Source organism: Barbus barbus (genome assembly GCF_936440315.1).
Source record: "Barbus barbus genome assembly, chromosome: 44".
Classification (NCBI taxonomy): domain Eukaryota; kingdom Metazoa; phylum Chordata; class Actinopteri; order Cypriniformes; family Cyprinidae; genus Barbus; species Barbus barbus.
The window spans coordinates 25782860-25804748 of record NC_136722.1 but is presented as its reverse complement, the minus strand read 5'-3'; the positions used below and the strand labels follow the sequence as shown (position 1 = coordinate 25804748).

Sequence of the window (21889 nt, the reverse complement as noted above, 5' to 3'; positions counted from 1 at the left end):
ATGTGATCGATGCGAGACAGACACACACACACACACACACACACACACACACACACACACACAAGTGTGTTTGGTACAATGACATTCACTCCGATCCACGTCGCCACCTGTGTCCCGTTACACAAGCTGTTGCCATGGCGATTGTCACAGTGCATTGTCGTCTGAGCAACTGTTTGCAATCTGTTGTGTCACATGATCAGGTGAGATCAGGTCTGATGACGAGGATGCGAACGGACGCCGCCACTAACGATTAGAGTCTCACAGCTCACACATCACCGCAGGACGCAAAAGAGCAGCACAGCAGAGACCGAGAGAGAGAGTGTGTGTGTGTGTGTGTGTGTGTCAACTCATCACATGCATGCACGCACACAAAGAGACACATACACATACCTGAACTCATCTCACACACACACACACACACACACACACACACACACACACACACACACACACACACAGATGTAACACTGTTAAAGCTCTAGAAAAACACAACAGAGAATCACAACAACATGATCAGAGGAAAAGGAGAAGAGGAGGAGGAAGAAGAGGAAGAATAGTATTAAATAATAGCATTATTTAATAAATATTTTTCAAATTCTCATGCAAAATAAATCTCATTACTGTAAAGTTTGAGATCAATAATGATTGTTTTTGCTGCTATCGGTTTAAAAAAATGATAAAATCTAGTTTTTAACTAACTTTTTTGCTTTGATAATTCAGAGAATTATTACTATATTATTTTATCATAAATTATTCATTATTCTCAATGGTTTATTTATTATAAATTCTCTCTCTCTCTCTCTCTCTCTCTCTCTCTATATATATATATATATATATATATATATATATATATATAAGAATAAATACTCAATTTCTTTTTATAGTGAAATATTACAATAGTATCTTTTTTGCTTTTATTAAATAATACTAATAATAATAATAACAAGTATTAATTAATAATCTAATTAACTAACAAATAAATGTTATAAATTATTAGCAACAACAATAAAAACAACAAAATAGTAATAATTATTATAATTATTACTATTATTATATAGTCATATTTACATATAAATCAATCAAGCACAGCAAACTTGGATTAAAAAAAAAAATCTAATTGCAATTTTTATTGGGACAATCAATCAATCTTATTCTTATTAATCTACTATATATGCAGTAAAATAATGCAGCCCAAACTCTTTCAGCTATTTTTGCTTCCAGTCTGTTATGCTGGTTGATCTCGCAAACTAGTATTTACTTTAATTTATTATCATAATCAAACACATTTTTTACATTTTACTGCATGTTTTATTCTTCTAGTTACTATTTATAGCAGCTAATATATCAGAAACCTGAAATATTCACATGAAAATAACTGCAAAAATAAGGTGGATGAGCAGAGTAATGCCAGCCAGCAGCTCATTATTACTGAATAAATCTCCTCAAGAGCAAAGAATTAAAAAAATAAAGTTAACTTTGGGATAATGACCAGCTGACTGCACATCATCCCTCATGTATATAATATCTTGCTAAAATAATGTAATAATTTCACCTCATTTGGGAAGCTTTTCATTAAAGTTTGTTATATAGTCCTTGCCATTCACGTTTTTATTTCTTATACCTTTATACCTTGCTAGTTTTTATTTCATAAGAGCGAGCATATTTTCACAGATCAAAACGATTCATCTGTTATTTTTCAGGAGAGTTTGATGCTCTCTAAACGCTGAGCCGAGTCTCATTATAACCTTCCTCCGTCACAAACACTGCAGACGCTCGTTATTTCACTTCTCCAGTAAACGCTTGACGAGCAGATTCTGAGAGCAAATCAATGGAGCTTCAGCATCATCTGACCTTCACAATCACTCTCTCTCTCCAGATAAACCATCATGAGGCCTTTCTACAGCAGAGAACATCATCACAAGTGAGAATAGAAAAATAAAGTAAACCGTGATATAATGTGAGAAATGTTGAAGCTGTCTGAATACATTTTGCTTTGACTGTATGTGTGTATATATATATATATATATATATATATATATATATATATATATATATATATATATATATATATATATATATATATATATATGTGCTGTCAAATGATTAATCAATCAATCAATCGCATCCTAAATAAGAGTTTTTGTTTACATAATCAGGGGTGGCCAAGTAAGACCCATCGGTTTCTTTGGGGTGGACAAAAAAAGAAAAAAAAGGGGAAAAAAAGTGTTTTTTCATCACATATCAGATCGGAGAGCCATTTTTTGTTTTTTTATAAAATGAAAATATTTTTAAAAATAATAAAAAAGTGAATTTAATAAAGTGAAACAAAGCAATTTGCTTTAAACATTTACAGCAAAATCAGAGCACATGCAGTTTTAGCTTAAAATAAAAAAAGAATATAATCAATAATTATGGATTACAAAACTATAATAGCCTATTTGAAAAAAAAAACGAGGTAATTTTTAAATATAAAGTCCACATATTTTGATTCAACCAACTAGTCAGAATATATTTGATGTAAAAACAAAAGATTAGATATGTTCAGAACAGAATAACTAGAGTAATTGCCATTGGCCCCTGGGGGCCGTTTTACCCCACAGACTAAAAAATGATGTCATTCTGAAAATATAATGATATTTTTATTAAATAACACGTACTCCCCATCTACAGGCCCAACTGTTCTCATATCATATATAACTGTGATGTTCTACAAAACAACAAGCTTTAAAACTCTTTTCTTTGTTTTGTCTCCAGTTCATCACCAGTGTGAGCTTCATGGTGAAAACTTCTACATCACTCTCCTCAACCTAGTCCACAGTTACAATAACAGTTGATCTGGACTTTATCTTGTGGTTAATTTGGGAAAAACAGTAGGGGGCGTCCCCCCCCCACTCTACCCTACAGACTAATATGATGCTGAAGACACGCTTGGCTCTGAAATCCATCACCCTCCGAACTCAGTGATAAGATTTACTTTCAATTCATTTGAATAGTAGCCCCTATTCAATATATACTTTTTAAAAGAATTAATCTGATTGATATGTTTCACAGAGACCATCAGAGACCACTTAAAACCATTTCAAATCACAATTAATTATTTCTAGATATTAGTTGAGATGAACTAATAATACTCTACAGAATTGTATTAATCTTGAGTAATTTCAACATTTACTAATAAATTATTAAAATAACATTTTAATACATTATTAGAATTAGCCAACATTCACAAAGATCAATAAACATTGTAACAAATGTATTGCTCATTGTTAATGTTAGTTCATATTTATGGTAAAGTCATTCTTTTCATTCACCTCCTGAAGAACCAGGATTCTGTGAGGTCTCCGAAAGCCTTGAGAAATGAGGAAAAGCCATTTAAAACAGTCATTTCTGGACCTGGAAAAGTCTTACAAACATTAATAGGCATTTTACAATAAATGCACATTTTTTTCTATGTATGCTAAACTCTAGAATATTTTATCTGGTAAAAATTGTGAGTTAAAATATATATTTTGTACAAATGGTTCTCCAGCAATCACTGTAACTATAGAGCATTTAAACGCAGTCAAAAACACTGAGAAGCACTGCCAATGAGTTTCTGAACGCCGGAAACAAATTTGATAAAACTTAATTAAAATCAAAATTCAAAACATAATAAATACTAACGCAGTAAAGCCAAAGCCCAGCGGCTTCTGAGAATTTGACCGTTTAAAAAAATTCATCAGTTGAATATTAAAATATAAGATCAGATGATTTATCAAGCTATTATTATTTTTAAGTTTAGATATATAAGGCAGAAGGCCATGTGCCAGAAAATATACTTTATGGGGGTTCAGAGTTCAAGTCTTTTTATATTGAACTGAATCAAAACGCTCTCATCATGAGCAGAAAACTAAGTTAACTAGCACTTTCAATGTTTATGCTGGCTTTTCTTGTCATCTGCATATAATTCTCCCAATTCTAATAATTATGTGTTTATTTTCAAATGCTCTGCATACTGATTAATAATGCTAAATGTAGATGAACAAACATCTCGTCTCAGAGTCATATGTAGCCCAGCCTATGTATGATAGGGAAAAATAACTATATTTGCAGCATTGTTGCTTCACGCAGTTTTTTAGCAAAAGTTTTGATCTATTTTGGTGCTCACTGTGTTTCTGCTTCTGTCTTTAGCGTCTTTATAGAGAAGCCACACGGGAAGGGCTCTAGATAAATCAATAAATGTGAACTGAATAAAGTGACTCGTTCATGTGAGTCGTTTGCTGTGAATCGAGTCGTTGCGAGACGATAAAAGCACCAGATCATGAGCTGCTCGCGTGTAAATGAACTCTGAAACACGTGCAGATATTTATAGAATTAAATCACAGCCTTTGTCTTTTAATAATCGCACTAAGCCACATCTCTACTTGGGTTTTATTTTGATTAATTGTGCAGCTCTACTGGAAACAACGGCATTCGTCTCTCAAGTGTCAGTAAATGAAGGAGCGGATGCTCATTTCTTTATGAATCACATCCAGATGGGACGTTTAACAAGAGTAAAGTCGTCTTCACTCTCAGCACAGAGGAGTTTGATTATTATTGAAGCCAAATACTCGTGCTGGAGACGAGACGTGTGTGCTCACATCACATCACATCAAACAGAGAAACAACTGCTGGATTTACAAAAGCAGAGGTGTTTTCTGCTCGAGAGCGACTGTGAGCGTCAGTCACTGAAGAAAGAAACACTCAAGCAGGTTTAAACACTATAAACGCTCACCTGAAATAACGCTGCTCACATCAATGTCGTCCTCCTCATCCTTGATACGCAGATACTTCGTGGACTGAGAGAGTCTGAAAAGAAAGAAAAAATCTAAAAACAATTCCCCACACGCAGGTCCATATATATATGACACAGGCACAATGTTTATTATTTTAGCTGTTGACCAAAACATTCAAGTTGCAGTTATATAATGAATACAGGCTTTAATGCAGACTCTGAGCTTTAATTTGAGGGGATTCTCATCAAAGTTAAGGAATTGCAGTTCTTTAATATCTACCTCAACCTTTTCAAGGAAACATAAGTAATTGGACAGTTGACTCAAAAGCTGTTTCATGATCAGATGTGGGCTATTCCTTCGTTATTTCTACATCAATTAAGCAGCTAAAAGGTCTGGAGTTGATTCTGTGTGTGGCGTTTGTATTTGGAAGCTGTTGCTGTGAATCACATCATGCGGTCAAAGGATCTCTTCATACAAGAGAAACAGACCATTATTAGGCTTCAGAAACAAAACAGATCCATCAGAGAGAGAGAGCAGGAACATTAGGAGCCAAATCAACAGTTTGGTTCATTCTGAGAAAAGAAACATAGAAAGACCTGGACGTCCACGGAGGACAACAGTGCTGATGATCGGAGAATCCTCTCCACAACATCCAGCCAAGAGAAGAACACTCTCCAGGAGACAGACGTGTCTACAATCAAGAGAAGACTTCACCAGAGCAAATACAGAGGCTTCACCACAAGATAGATTAGACATCTAGAAAAGCCAGAGCACTTCTGGAAGAGCGTTCCTGACGAACCTGTTCCAGAATGACTAGAAATAGAAAGTCAGGAGAAGGCTTGGAGCAGCTGATGATCGAAGCACACAGCATCATCTGAGAAACACGGAGCAGTGTGATCATGAGCTGCATGGCTTCAGTGTCTCTGGGTTACTGCTGTTTAGTGAAGATGAGACCGAAGCAGCCGGATCAAGTGTGTCGAGATATACTCTCTGCTCAGATTCAGACAAATACAGCAAAGCTGATTCAGCGGCGCTTCAGAGAACAAATGAACATTGACCCAAAACATACAGCACAAGCAACCCAGGAGTTTCTGAAGGTAAAACAGTGGAATATTCTGCAATATCCGAGTCAATCTCCTGATCTCAACCCGATCGAGCTGCATTTCACTCGCTGAAGACAAAACTAAAGACAGAAAGAGCCACAAACAAACAACAACTGAAGTCAGCTGCAGTAAAGACCTGGAGAAGCATCAGAAAGAAGAAACCCAGTCTCTGCTGATTGCCAGGAGTTCAGACTTTTTAAAACCAAGCTTTTTACTGCAAATCTGGCAAAACAGTCTCAAACGAAGTGAAGAAGACAAATCAAGCTGTAGGAAGTGTATTAAAAGAACAATGAAGCCTTTACAAATTCCTGCTGTAGAAACACCGAGGATTGATCTGAAAATCCTCCTCTAGCAATGAACGCTCGTCACGCCTCGACATCTATTACAGCTTTAAATCAGACTGTTAATGATGCTTCTCAACACACACACACACACACACACAGTCTGAGTGCAAACGGCTCCGAGGGACTCTATTCTGTGGATGTTCAGAGGATGTTAAAAGCCTTTTAAGAGTAAATGAAACAATGATTCACGGCTGCAAACGGATAAAGAAACAGCAAAACAGATGCATTAAAGTGACAGTTCATCCAAAAATGAAACAGTGTTACTCGTCAGCTGCAACGTAACATTTTTATGAATTTTTACAAGGCATGTGACAATATGATACGTGCGACAAACATCTAAAATCGTAATGAGAATCATTTATAAATCTGCTGTTGTCAACAAAAGAAGCACTGAGGTCTTCCTGCGGGTTTCTGACAAAATAAAAGCTCCAGCAACATTCATAAATGTTAGTTTTGTAATTTTATTGTTGTTCTGTAAAATAAAATTAAAACGTAAGACAATGATAATGCTAATAATTTCAACAGCTATATTAATACATTATAACATTCACACAGTGTTCAAATTGGGATCGGTAATATATTCTCATGTTTTAAAAGAAGTCTCTTTTGCTCAGCAAGGCTGCATTTATTAGTACAGTAAAAATACATGCCTGATTCAAAAATGGCCATTAATTTGAAGTTAAATTGTGCTTTGCTGGTATAATGTCTGCTACAATGTTAAAAAAATTTCAGTTACATAAATATTTTTAAATTGTTATTTTGTAATTAAGTTTTTCTTTTAAAAATAATGACAAAACAGTAAAAAGCACATTTTGGCTATTTAATAAATAGGCAAAAAAAAAAAAAAAAGGCAAAATACACTGGGAAAAAAACCCCGCCTTCAGCCAAGAATTTTCATTTCGGTGCATCCCTAGCTCATTCTGAAATCATTTACTCTCCTTCACGTCTTTCCAAACCTGTATGAGTTTCTTTCTTCTGTTGAACACACACAAAAAGACACTTTTAAGAATGTTGGGAACCAAAAGGTTGACGGCACCCATTGACTTCCATTGCATTTTCCCCCATACTATGGAAGTGAATGGCTACCGCCAACTGTTCAGTTACACAAATACTTCAAAATCTCTTTTTTTTGTGTTCAACAGAAGAAACTCGAACAGTTTTAAAACAACATGAGAGTGAGTAAATGATTCCAGAATTGTCATTTTTAGGTGAACTGTCCCTTTAAAATTCATTTCACCAGCATGATAATATGCAATACCTTGTAAACCTTGCATGCATCTGCCAAATGCATGAATCTAATGTACATATATCAGGTTTCTGTCCAAATGAACCTTCAATCTAAGACAGAAAATATCCACCCTTTTGTGTTTGTGGTCCTGCAGTGAATAACGAGTGTCAGTGCTGCATTATAATGCATGAGTCAGATGCACCATAGAGCCTGTCACACCGTGTGTGTGTGTGTGTGTGTGTGAGAGACGTGACACCGCTAATGAGACACACATCACATCTCATCAGACACACATCACATCTCATGAGCCTCAGATACGAGCCTGATTCTGAGCCATTAAAGCTGCTGTTAAACACTGACTTCAGCTCATAATCAACATTCTGTCAGCATTTATGATGCTTTATGTACCAGTGTTTCTGCACCGCTTTTAAAGTCCAATTTAAGAGCTTTAAGACACTGTATTAACACTGTACGTCTATTTAGAATGAACCCATATAATATTAAAATATATCTTGTATATCAGATTAATTTATGAAATTAGATTAGTTTAAATGGGTAGGTTTGAAGGTTTAATGTTTTATTCAAAATTGGTTCATGTAGCAATATATCAATACATGTGAATTAGAGATCTATACTATATATTTTACTTTGAAGCATGCTCCAGTGTTATTTTACTATCACTCATACACTATTATAGTTTTTTATTTTATTTTGAATTACATTTTATTCATTTTCTTTTACTTTTTTTACTTTATTTTCATTTTATTATTATTCTTTTTAAATGTCTACAAAGTTTTTCATTAGTTTTACTTTTTAATTTTAGCTGTAATTTTAGTACTTCAGCTTAAACTAGATGCCAAGGTGACATTTATCATTTAGTTTGTTTTTTATTTGGTAAATATTCTATTTTTATTTTGTTTTTAAATATTTTATTTCAGTTAATATTTATTTCATATGATTTTTTAAAGTTAATTCAATGTTTAGTTAGATTTTTTATGGTTTTAGTTTTTCCATCCCCAAATTTAAGACCTCTGACAATCACACCTTTTAGAATATTTAATATTTTGATATTTAATATTGAAGACTTTTTATAACTTTAAAAAAACAATACAAATTTTATAAAACTGAATTCTAAGAGCTTTTAAGCTAAACAGGGACCCTGTGTACTTTTTGAAGCTTGGAAAAGCTGATTATGCAAACTATTAATGAATGGATGAAAATGTGTGCTCTGAAGATGAAAGAAAGTCAAAATAACGACAGTGATCATTTTATGGTGAATTATCTCTAAATCAACTGCACCCATTCTAATGCTAGTTCTCTCCTAAAACATCACCAAATACCTTTTATACAAAAGCCATTAAACTAAAGCCTGTCTGTAAAATGTGTCCTGGAGCACAAGAGCAGTCATCAGCAGCACAGGTATAGTGCCCTGCAAAGTCAAAAGACCTGAACTCACTAGAGAGTGAAACTGAGAAAAATGACTTGCTATGCTCAGTAACGTACAATAAAAGGCAAAATACACTAACCTAAAAGCCTAACCTAAAAGAAGGACTTGTGGATTTATGTGAACGCCAGCAAGCATGCATGCTCAGAAATGCGTGGATTAAACATCTCCGACGATGTTCAGCACTATGGATTGATTTTATATAAGAAAAGATAGGATATGGATTATATTGCGAACTGTTAGGCTACTGATTTTATGATTGATCGTGCTACGGCATTCAAGTACACCTGCATCCAACTAGAAGTGACACCCTGGTGAATAATCTGCATTACAAAAATCTTTAAAGGTTATTCACGATTATGTATTGCTGCCAAGGTGTCTGGTCTTTACAGTGCTTCGTTATATGCAGCTGTTTGGTAGATCGCGATCTAATGAGTTTGTCTACACCGTAATTAAAATGCGGCAGACTTTAATGGACAGTAAAAAAAGGCAGAACACATATGCATTGCTAAGAACTTCATTTGAACAACTTTAAAGGTGATTTTCTCAATATTTAGATTTTTTTGCTCCCTCAGATTCCAGATTTTCAAATAGTTGTATCTCAGACAAATATTGTCCTATCATAACAAACCATACATCAATGGAAAGCTAAGTACCTGCTGGTTAAGTGAGCTCTCTTCCCGAGGAGCGACGGCGTCAGCGGCTCATCTTTGAGCTCTTTCTTCAGCGTCGCAGGCCGACCGCGCAGACGAGGAGCTCCGTCACACGCCGCCATCATCACCCTGAGACAGACAGACTTCATCAATGAGTCACAGTTATCCTCCTCCACTAGAACTCAGACTATTACAACTGTGCTGCTTATTGAACAATTGCTCAAATAAAATAAAATAGAAAAAAAAAAAACCTGAAATTAATAAACATGACAAAAGCATACAACAAAAATAATATAAACTATAAATATTAGAATGAAACATTTTATTAGTAAATCAGAAACTGAAATAAGTGAAAAATAAGTTGAAGCATTAGTGGAAATAAAAAAAAATTAAAATGGAACTAAAACTGAAATTACAAAAAAAAAAAACTTACAAAAGAATAAAACAAAATGAATAAAAATTCAACGAAACATTGAAAAGGTGTCTTCATAGAAATAATGCTGACATAAAATGAAATATAAATATTAGATATTATTTAAAATATAATTTAAAAAAAATTATAAACTAAATAAATAACTAAAATGGAACTAAACTAAAACTGAAATAAATTAAACCTAAATAGTAATATTACAAAAACCCCAAACTAACAAAAATGACAAAAGCATAAAAAATGTATTTAATTTATGAAAAATAAATAAATTTATCTAAAAATAAATTAAATTAAAACGATCAAAACCATTTTTCGGATTCGGTTCTTGGCAGAGACGTGGTTTGTCCCGACTGAGCCTCTGAGCAGATCAGCTCTGTGATGCTCGCCTCGCTCAAACCTCTATATAACATTAGCAGTGTATCACGTCTGGTTATCGACTGAACTCCATACGCAGAATTAAACGCAGAGACAGAGAAATCCAACGTTTGAAAATTAAATCATGTTCCATGTGCTCAGAAAACTCAGCGATGCTGCAGAAGAAGAAATGGATCGTGAAGGTTTCACATAAGGTTTGTCGATCTGAATTAAGCCAAATTCATTTTTTAGATTTTGAAAGTTTATATAAACCCTAAACCTTAAAATCTGACTCACATATTTAAATATGTATTATTCGGAACGAAACTTTAATGCATTCATAGCGCATTAGTCGACGCATTCAGAACTGATCTCCATCACTGTGAGTATAATTAACTAAACCAACACAAATAAGTTTAAGATAAGACTGGAAATAAATAACTAAAACTAAAACTTTATAAAAATAAAAAATATAAAAATTAATTAAACCTAAATAGCTATATATAAAAATAAATAAATTACTAAATATTAAACTAAAACCATTATATATATTATATATATATATTTTTTTTCATCAAAATAATGCAGAAATAAAACAAAATATAAATTAAATTAAAAACTTAAAATGAAAATGAGAAGCACTAAACTGTCTAACTGCAAATAACTAAAATGCAACTAAAACTGAAATAAAATAAATTAAACCTAAATAGTAATATTCAAATATAATAAATAAATAATAATAACATTAATAAATAAACTAATACTAAACTAAAAATAATTAACTAAATAAAACAAATAAAAATTTAAATACTTTTTTATAAGAACAAACAAAAATACATTAAAAAAATGAATAAAAATTACAAAAGCATATAAAAAACAAAAAATAAACTAAATTAAAATGAAAAATAAACATTTTAATTCAAAATATTAATAAAATTGATATTACGGTATAATATAAATAATGCTAAAATAAAACAGCACGTGTGGGACATTAATTCAGCTTCTAAAATGCTTCTACATGCTTAATTGTGTCCTATTGATGAGATTATTTCAGGTCTACACCAAAACCAGTGCAGCTAGTGATTGTATTTATATATAAACGTCTTAATGAGTCAGATTCCAGCTGATATTATTGATGTGTTAGGGAGCACTGAAGTGCATTGTGGGATACGGTCTCTCAGTCTCAATCACAGACCTGTTGTCCACATGGCTGATGTCCTCCTTCCCATCTTCCTCCTCCTCCTCCTCCTCGTCTGGACACAGGCGTTTGGTCTTCTGCACAAAGTTGACCGGGATGAAGGTGATCTGCTTCTCTCCTCCGAGCCGGTCGGGAAGCACCACCTCCTTCTTCATGTTCATGTCAGAATACGGGCAGCCGAAGGCACTGAGGGACACACAGAGAGATGACCACGAGTCTGTCTGATCCAGCTTTACAGTACCACTCCGATCATGTCTTCAGCACTGGACGCTTTTCACTTCCTGCCAACTTAGCAATTTTGTTGCCAAATCTAGCAACTTTTTCTTCCAAAAGCACCTCGTAACAAATTTAGCAATTGTTACAATTTATTTGGCAACTTTTAGCAACTTTTGATAAGTGATTCAGACAATAAAAAGGCACACATTTTCCATCCAAATTACACAAAAAGAGGAAACCAAAGACGCCTGGCAGTACACACATCACGTGAATCAACTTAGCTGCTGTTTGCAATTGTTCAATTTAAATAATTGTTCATTTCTGAAACACTTTGTTAGTAGCTTGTACCTGCGATCGTTGATCAGTTAATACACTGTGAGAAAAATGGAAAAGATACTAGTAATTTCCCAGGACATTATCCAGCATTATAACCCTGTAACCCAAAAACACAATGTGTGATTTAAAATGCAGGTAAAAAGCAATACGGAAAATTCTTTCATATTAACATAGTAGACTGTGCCCTATTTTTACAGACTTTTCTCAAGAGTGTAGCACACTAACTAACTACTAATACACTGCTTAAAGCATAACTGTTGAGAATGTGTAGCATTACTAGTTTACTAGCTATTAAAAATACTTCAATATATTTATGGGCAGTTGTGGCCTAATGGATAGAGAGTTGGACTTGCAACCCGGAGGTCATGGGTTCGAGTCTCAGGTCCAGCAGGGATTGTAGGTGAGGAGTGAATAACCAACACTCTCTCCAGCCTCAATAGTGAGTTGCTGCATTGAAAACGTATTGTATTACTGTAATAAAAGCTTGCTGTATTATATAAAATAAGCATTATGAGAGAGATGGACTGAGTGACCTGCATCTGATACAGGCACCTCATTCTCCTAACGTTACTTACAATTAAGGTTAAATGTCCACTGAGGAAAGCGCTATCTTTGTCTTAACATCCTTTCATTGATTTCTGATGACAGCGCTCCTCAGTGCATGAGTTCAGCTGTTGTTGTGAGTAAAAATAACTCCCGTTTAGAAAAGCGTTTACACAAATAATAGTTTAATGAGACCAAAGACTGGCCGTTAGATTTACCCAACACTAATTATTTCTCATGTTTAAACCAGTATAGAGATATTAGAGGCATGGGTAAATTCCAGAAGATCTGGCTCAGGTGTAATGATTTCAGTGATTAATCAGATTCCAGAACCAGGACAAACTGTTGTATAAATATATATATACAAACTGTAAATACACAAACATGCATGTATATATTTAAGAAAAATATTATGCTTGTATATTAAATATATTTTTATATAATATAAATTATATGCACGTAAATATTTTCAAAATATATACTGTATGTGTATTTATATATGCATAATATACACAGTACACAGATATTATTTAAACAAAAACTTTTAATTTGGATGCGATTAATCGTTTGGCAGCACTAATTATAATATATTACTTTAGACTGCAATTAGAATTGCTTAAATAATGCTATGAGATTAACAGGTTTTTAAAAAGAAACTGAAAATATAAAATGATAACTTTATATGTTTCTCATCCTACACTATAACACCTAATAAGCTCATTTATAATAAAGCATAAATGATGAAGCTCCAGCAGACGAGGCAGTAGAAGATTATGAAGTCGCTTTGATTGCTCATTTTAATGTATTAATTATGCATCCATTACATTATGCTTCAGTTGCCGTAGTTCACTGTAATAATGGTTTCAGGCGTCTCATATAAACAGATTCTGAGCGCCAAACTCATTTAACTCCGGAGGACGTTCATTAAAATCCACAAACACAGAAACGCTCGGGTATTGTTCACCTGTCCACCGGATCGCAACGTGACGCTTCGCTTCTGCTTAAATAGCTAGTTTTCGTATGCAAATGCATGCAAATGAGCTTTTAATGAAAGCCAGTCCAGTCGATTCTAAGCAGAGAGGATTTCGCTGAAGCGCAGCTTTTCTTCTTCGGTCTTGCTCTGTGTAATCACAAGCGGCTTTCTAAAAAAAGCTGTATCCTTTCACTAAAGGATGGGTGAAATACGTGCTCAATTGATTCTCCGGTGATTATACGGCAGGGAAAGGTGAGCTACAGGAATAGCAGCGCCGCTGCTTGCATGCCCATATAAAGGAGAAAACGTAGCACAAAAACTAACCCTCATACTGTGTGGGTCGCTGGGGTCACGGTCGAGTCTGAGCTCGTTTACGAGCAGATGCTACTGAGAGAAACACTACTACAGCAAACTCTCTCAAACTCTGAACTACAGCTGCCAAGCCACTCACATTTGAATCAAATTAATTAAATCATTGGTCAATTATGACTGAGAAATTACTGCTTAAAAGATCAAAGTCATTATTGTGTTAAATAAGAAAAGCATTGAATAGACATTACAAGAAGTACCTTTTGATAAAACTTAATACGCATAAACATTTAATACTACAATTTAGCCATAAGATTATTTTCAGAAGCTGAATCTGCCATTTAGGAATATTTACACTGTTCAGACAAGGAATGTATTTATACCTCAATTAGAATTACATAATCCTATGAGATAAATGGGTTTTTAAAAAGCAATCAAAATTTGTCATAAAAAATTAAATGATACTTTAAATATGAAACTAAACTGCCAGTAGTGGGTGAGTCATTGAATCATTCATTCAACCAATTTGTTCAAACGGCTGATGCATGCATAAATGAATCATTGAATCATTTGATTCGTTCAGTAATGAATCACTGCTGTCAGACACTACATCAGTGTAAGATCTGTTACGGGGCGCTGAATGAAATGTGTGTAAATCAAGTTATTATTTCACTATTATTAACACCAAATTAATGCATTAAAGAAACCCCGATCAGACGTGGAGCTTTGGAGGATTTCATGGGGCTCTAAAACCAGACACACTAGTTATAGGTATATTTATCTACCATATTCTACTACTCCTCTTATTCACGCTCTCCTGCATAAATGTGTCCCTGCAGCACAGAAGCAGTCATGAGTAGCACAGGTATATCTGTAGCAATAGCCAACAATACATTGTATGGATCAAAATTATACATTTCTCTTTTATGACAAAAATCATTAGGATATTAAGATCATGTTCCATGAAGATATTTAGTACATTTCCTACCGTAAATATATCTAAACTTCATTTTTGATTAGTAATATGCATTGCTAAGAACTTCATTTGAACAACTTTAAAGGAGATTTTCTCAATATTTAGATTTTTTTGCTCCCTCAGATTCCAGATTTTCTAATAGTTGTATCTCAGACAAATATTGTCCTATCATAACAAACAATACATCAATGGAAAGATCATTTATTCAGCTTTCAGATGATGTATAAATCTCAATTTCAAAAAACTGACCCAGGGTCACAATTATATATACACCATTTTGTACATACATTGTCTATTTAGCCTATTGTGTATTTTTAGATATTTCTTTTCACTTCTGTATCTGTACTTTTTACAGATATTATGTATGGCTTATTGTTATTTTGTCTGTGCATTACAAGCTTCTGTTACCAAGACAAACTCATTGTGTGTGTTTAAGCATACTTGGCAAAGAATCTCGTTCTCAGTCTCAGATTTTCACAGTATGCAAAAGTGTGATGTGAAGACTATTCTGTATCCTACTGAATAAAGAGTAAATGATGACAGAATGAAGGTTGAGGTGTGTGTGAGCGTCTCACCTGTGGTGTCCGGTGTATTTTGCTCCTTTGATGTGGCCAATGCCCCTGCAGCCCGGGGTTGGACACACACCCTGCGTCACGGAGCTCTTCATGTCTGACTGCCCTGCGTGAGCTTCAGAAAAACACAACACACACACACACACACACTGAATGAGTGCGGGACCTCAGCCTGCAGTAGAAAGGTGTTTATACAGCGTTACTCATCCTCTAGTGAACAGCAGCTACTTCAGTTCATCATACACACACACAGATGATAATAGCACTTCATACATCACACTAAACACAGTAAAACTTCACATCTCTCAGGTCAGGCCAGTAATTCATCATGTGATCTATAAGTGTGGCATAATGGGAACGGAACATACACACACACACACGCAAATACACAGTCACACATGCACACACTCAGGCACGCACACACTCAAACACACACAAACACACTCAAATACACACACACTTCACGTGGATGCAGCTATGGTAAAAGCTCTCAAATCTGCATTTAAAATTCTGCATAAAAGCGGAACAATTTACTTCACATGCTGCTCATTCGGTGTCATTTTAGTACTAGTTTAGTTAACCTAAATGCAAATGAGAAATTTTGCCTTGGCAACTCGCTGAAATAAAATGTTTTAATATTTTTATTTTTTAAATAAAATGTTTTCTATATTTGACTTTTTTTGTTTTTTTACTTCCTGTTTGATTAAAACGTTCTTCCCTTTGATTAAAAGCCTTACTGGCAAAGACATCCACTGCTCCATTTGCTCAAGAATATATGAGACCCGTTCTGGCAAAACAAGTCAGAATGAGGCCCTTCTTCCTCGGCTGGGATTGTTTAGAGCCCTTTGAACCTGCCTGAAGAAATTTGAAGAAATCCTGAAATGTTTTCCTCAAATAACTATTTCTTTACGACCGAAGAAAGAAAAACATGAACATCTTGGATGACAAGGGGTGAGTACATTATCTGTAAAGTTTTGTTCTGGAAGTGAATGAAGTAATTTTTCACTTCTTTTGCCAGTAGCTCAAAATTAGCCCGTGCACATTCACACTCATTCTGCCAGCACGGGTCACAGATGCATTAGCTGCGGCTCAAGCGTCTGTGGTGTGATTGTGAGAGTAAGCAGATACTCACTGAGCGGAGGTTCGAGCGGGTGACCCGTTCTGGAGCACCAGCCCATGGGATGAAGGTCTGGCAGATCTGAATCCACCCAGAAATCAAACTTCTCATGCCAGCCGTCAAAATGCACCTGAGCAACAATAAATCAAACACAATAACAGATCGGCATTCATTCGGATCATTCAGATTCAGTTTGTCTTGGTCTAAAAATGAATAAATGAGTCACATTTTTTTAAGGTGTCCTTGTTACATGTACTTACTATTATAACAACAATAAATTATGTATAATTACATGCCAGTAACCCTAACCATAAGGCAAGTACATGTAGTTAATTAATATTACTCCGTACTTAAATGTATAGTTACACTGTAACAAGGACACCTTCAAATATTGACTAAATGAATGACGCATTTATGTAGCGCTTTGTGTATTTCTTACTGTATTGCTTACTTTTCTTCACAGATAGAAATTTAAATATACTGTCATTCAAAAGTTTTAGGTTCAGGAAGATTTAAATTTTGAAAGAGGTGAATACTTTTATTCCTCAAAAACACATTAAATTGATCAAAAGTGACACTAGACATTTATAATGTTCCAAAAGGTTTCTATTTCAAATAAATGCTGTTCTTTTGAACTTTCTATTCATCTGTGAATCCTGAAAAATAAAATGCATCACAGTTTCCACAAAAATTTCAACATTGATAATAATCAGAAATGTTTGTTGAGCAGTAAATCAGTATATTATTATGATTTCTGAAGATCATGTGACACTGAAGACTGGAGTAATGATGCTGGAAATACAGCTGCAGATCACAGAAATAAATTACAGTTTAACACATATTCACATAGAAAACAGTTATTTGTAATCATAAAAATATTTCAAATTTTTACTGTATTTTTGATCAAATAAATTGAGCTTTGGTTAGCAAAAACATTTAAAAAACCGTAATTATTCCAAACTGTTGAAAAGTACTGTAAGTGTACAGCTCTGCTCATGGATATCTAGTCAAAACTCAAAAACATCATGAGCTCATGTGACTGATATATCAGACTAGAAATGATTTGGAGAGATGGATCTTTTAAAATAAGGGTAAATGTAAAGAATAAATCATCAGTCCATTTGCTCTTACATTAAAAGCATCCAGTCTAATGTTGTTTATCACCAGTGCTCACATGACTAAATGAAAGACTGCAGATGATTTGATCAGTCAAGCTGTGACTAGAAGCCAAACTCTTCCTCACTTTGACTCTGTGGTCTTCGGTGTCGGTGATGGTGGCCACGCGGATCAGCATGGGGTTTCGTCTGTCCACCGCCTCCAGCTTCATGTGCGTCTGGAAGCCGTGTGGAGATCTCTGCAGGAACACAGAGCACTCAGAACACAGCCACACTCATCTACATCACGTTTTTTATATATGTGACCCTGGACCACAAAACAGTATCAAATGATAACACTAATATAGGCCTACTGATACTTTGAGCTGCCTTCAATATATTAAATGTTACAATTGTAATTCTCTTTTAAAGACGATTGCTGTGAGAAGAGGCATATGAGAAACGATACATGTGACTTTGGACAACAAAACCAGTCATAAGGGTCAGTTTTTTTTAAATTGAGATGTATACATTTATACACTGAAAGCTGAATAAATAATCTTTCCATTGATGTATGGTTTGTTATGATAGGACAATATTTGTCTGAGATACTACTATTTGAAAATCTGGAATCTGAGGGAGCAAAAAAATCTAAATATTGAGAAAATCTCCTTTAAAGTTGTTCAAATGAAGTTCTTAGCAATGCATATTACTAATCAAAAATGAAGTTTTGATATATTTACGGTAGGAAATTTACTAAATATCTTCATGGAACATGATCTTAATATCCTAATGATTTTTGTCATAAAAGAGAAATGTATAATTTTGATCCATACAATGTATTGTTGGCTATTGCTACAGATATACCTGTGCTACTCATGACTGCTTTTGTGCTGCAGGGTCACACACATATACATATATATATATTTATTTATTTATATATTAGTGGTGTCAAAATTAGCATGTTTACGCAGGCGATAAATTTTTTCAGTTTAACGCGTTAAAATATTTAATGCAATTAACGCAGGGGCGGAGCTAGGGTTGGCCACCCCACTCACGACTGCTGTTTCTGTCTGTTTTTCTCTTGACAAGAAGTGCATTTATTCAGTTGCAGAACGTCTTTACGAGCACATCACTTCACTTCAGCAGCAGGTCAAACGAGTGCAGAAACGCTGGCCTGTATCATTTCATATCAAAGCCTGAAATAAACTACGAGCATGCAATGTCGTGATCAGTTAAGTCATGATGTTACCAAAAAGGCGATTAAAGCTGCCTTAAACTGTGCATGCATGTAATATATTTAATATGAGTAACATGTCTCTGAAATGGTTTTCCAAACTGTCCTGGAACAGCCCAGTCTCCCTCATCTAACACACCCGGTTCAACTCGTCAGCTCATTAATAGAGACTTTATGACCTGAAGTGGGTCAGAAATCATAAAAAGAGTTGAGAGAAAATATGATGCGTGTCAGATCCGCGTCACGTTCAGCAGCGGCAGCTCTTAAAGAAATAAAAACAGCCAAAACAGCCTTAAAACCAGCTGCTGTGATGTCTATTAATCAAATGACAAAGAAAAAAAAAAAGAGGAAAAAATTACTTTTATAGCTTTAAGGATTCATCTATATTTAATTTAGTATTTAGTGTTTGATAATTTAAATTTCTGTATATTTGTGCTGAAGGGCACAGGTAAAAATGACATTTATTATAATGGGTTTATGTGAAGATTGTTTTAAGTTCACTTAAATTAGAAGTTTTTTTTTTTAAAAGTCTAATAAATGTTAAAATTGATATCTCAATTATACTGTAATGCTGAATGGCTATAGTCAATAGGTAAATATTGAGGGGGGGGCAATTTTATAGAAAAATCCGTATCAGTGATACTGGCCTTCTGTCATAACAAAAGATACCATTAAATAAAAAATATATATATTGTCTTTATGTTGTTTGTACATTAATTTGAAGATTGAATGTGAAATTATTGCAATATAAAAGTATATTTAAAAACTTTAATGTGAGGTGGGATTAATCGCGATTAATTTCAGAAAAATGTGTGATTAGTTCATTTTTTTTAATCGATTGACAGCACTAATATATATATATTTAAACCTTGCTACATGTTCTGCATTAAACTAACGGAGACTTGTCATAGCACTAGCATATTGTTGCTCTTTTTGATTGCTTCTGTTGTCCTCATTTGGATAAAAGCGTCTGCTAAGTATGTAAATGTATAATGAACTATGAAATGCGTCTCACCACACTGAAGGCTTCACTGGGAGCCGCAGACGCGCTCGTGTCCTCCATATATTCCTCCCAGACGAAGTGCTCTGGATTCGGGTGTCCTACAACAATCACAACACACACAAACTAACCTGTGTTCAGCTCACAGACACAAACACAGCTCCGCTTACACTGAGATCCAAGTTCTACACGTTTTTACTGCCATTTGTTCACATTTTCAGCTTCAACATGTGCAACACAACAGACACATGTTTTGCAGAATAATAAAGAAGAAGAAAATGAAAACCTCAAGAAACTACAGAACACATCTGGGTCAAATAATAATAAATTACAATAAGGTTCTACATTAGAAGCGAGAGGACAACAAAATAATCCTCAATGCATGTTTTGCTCATTTTTTCGTATTAGATTAATTCATACGCATCGGACTCAGTGTGCAAGGTTTCTGTGCGTGATGAATTTTTAGGACTACGAATACGAAAAAACGCATGTGAAAATTTGGGACTTGGTGTGCAGAGACCTTAATGCTGAACACATGAGGAACATGATCTCACCCTGAGGAGCTGTGAGCGGCCGGCCGTGATCCTGACACCAGCCCACCGGGTGAATATACGGGCTGCTGGCGTCACACCTGAGGAGACACAAAACACACCGTCAACCTGCTGGATGCACCTCAGAACATTACTTTATTTCATTTCAATTAGAGTCATTTTCTTATGTGCATTTGTTGTTTATTTATTTTTATTTCGTTTAAATTTGAGTGATTTTCTTATGTGCATTTGCCATTTTCATTTATTTTTATTAATTATTTTTTTAATGTTTATTTAATTCTACTTTCAGTTATCCGTTATGTGCTTTTGTAATTTTTATTTGTTAATTTCAGTTTTTAGTACTTTATGATCTTAAGATTTTATTTTAATTTGACTTTTAGTTAAGGTTTAGTTTTATTTATTTCCAATTATTAATTTCAGTGAATTAAAATGAACTTTATAACATTATAACTTTTACTTATAAACTACTATACATTTTTATTTTTTATTAATTTTGATAATGTTTTCCCTTCATAAAAAAAAAACGTTCATTTAAAAACTGCATGTTGTGTTTACTTGTGTTATCTTTGATTAATATTTAAATTTGTTTGATGATCTGAAACATTAAAGTGTGACAAACATGCAATAAAATGAATAATCAGCAACACTTTTTCACACCACCGTATAGATGGAATACTAATTATTGCTGATTGCACTTCACTGGTCTGACAGAGGATGTGCGAGGGCTTCTGGACGTATATCTACTGTGGGACTGTTCTTACACACACAGCTTCTCCTGCTGGACGCACACAGTAATAACACGCTCTCAGACTCCATGCTGTTTCTGCTCGAATCCATTTATAGCTGCTGTGTGAACGGACGGACGTGTCTCTCTGTGTGGGCCGGACTCTAATTTTACCTCGTCTTCCTCTCCAGGGCTATTCATGAGCAAATCCCAGCAGTGATGCGATGCAGTGCGTTATGTAAAACACACATCACCGAAACAAATGCGAATCAATCAGGCATCATAAACACAGGAGCAGATATTAATGTGATATTATTAATGTGCTGGAGAGATGATGCTATTATTAATGTGCTGGAGAGATGATGAAGATCAGAGAACACACTAGTACTGTCACAGCCTTCACAGAATATCACACACACTTCCATCAAACCTCCTATAAATAATCATCCTTATGCTACTGTGATCTTCTTTCATCGGCCCTCATCAATGTTTGATTTTGTTATGTGCTTTTGTCATTTTAAAATTATTTTTAAATATTTCAATTTATCTTTACTTTCAGTTTTAGTCATTTTTGTTATGTACTTTTGACATTTATATTAAATATTTCCAGTTATTAATTTAATTAATTTTGTATTATTTATATACTATTAACTCAAATTTTAGAGTTTATTTTTATATCTTCAGGTTTAATTTTAGTCATTTTGTTGTTTTAACTCATTTTATATTCATATTT

The 21889-nt window shown here is 34.3% G+C and overlaps 1 protein-coding gene across 1 annotated transcript in view; it reads right to left on the bottom strand.

Moving 5' to 3' along the window:
* The window catches only part of LOC306863444 (lethal(3)malignant brain tumor-like protein 4), a 58323-nt gene that overhangs the window by 13964 nt on the left and 22470 nt on the right, over positions 1-21889 (bottom strand). The window contains exons 10-17 of the mRNA XM_079406781.1: positions 20436-20512; positions 19897-19982; positions 17794-17904; positions 16566-16680; positions 15437-15548; positions 11506-11694; positions 9530-9655; positions 4754-4827 (exon numbers count right to left, since the gene is read on the bottom strand). Coding sequence (XP_079262907.1) covers positions 4754-4827; positions 9530-9655; positions 11506-11694; positions 15437-15548; positions 16566-16680; positions 17794-17904; positions 19897-19982; positions 20436-20512 — 890 coding nt within the window. The remainder of the gene's footprint in view (positions 1-4753; positions 4828-9529; positions 9656-11505; positions 11695-15436; positions 15549-16565; positions 16681-17793; positions 17905-19896; positions 19983-20435; positions 20513-21889) is intronic.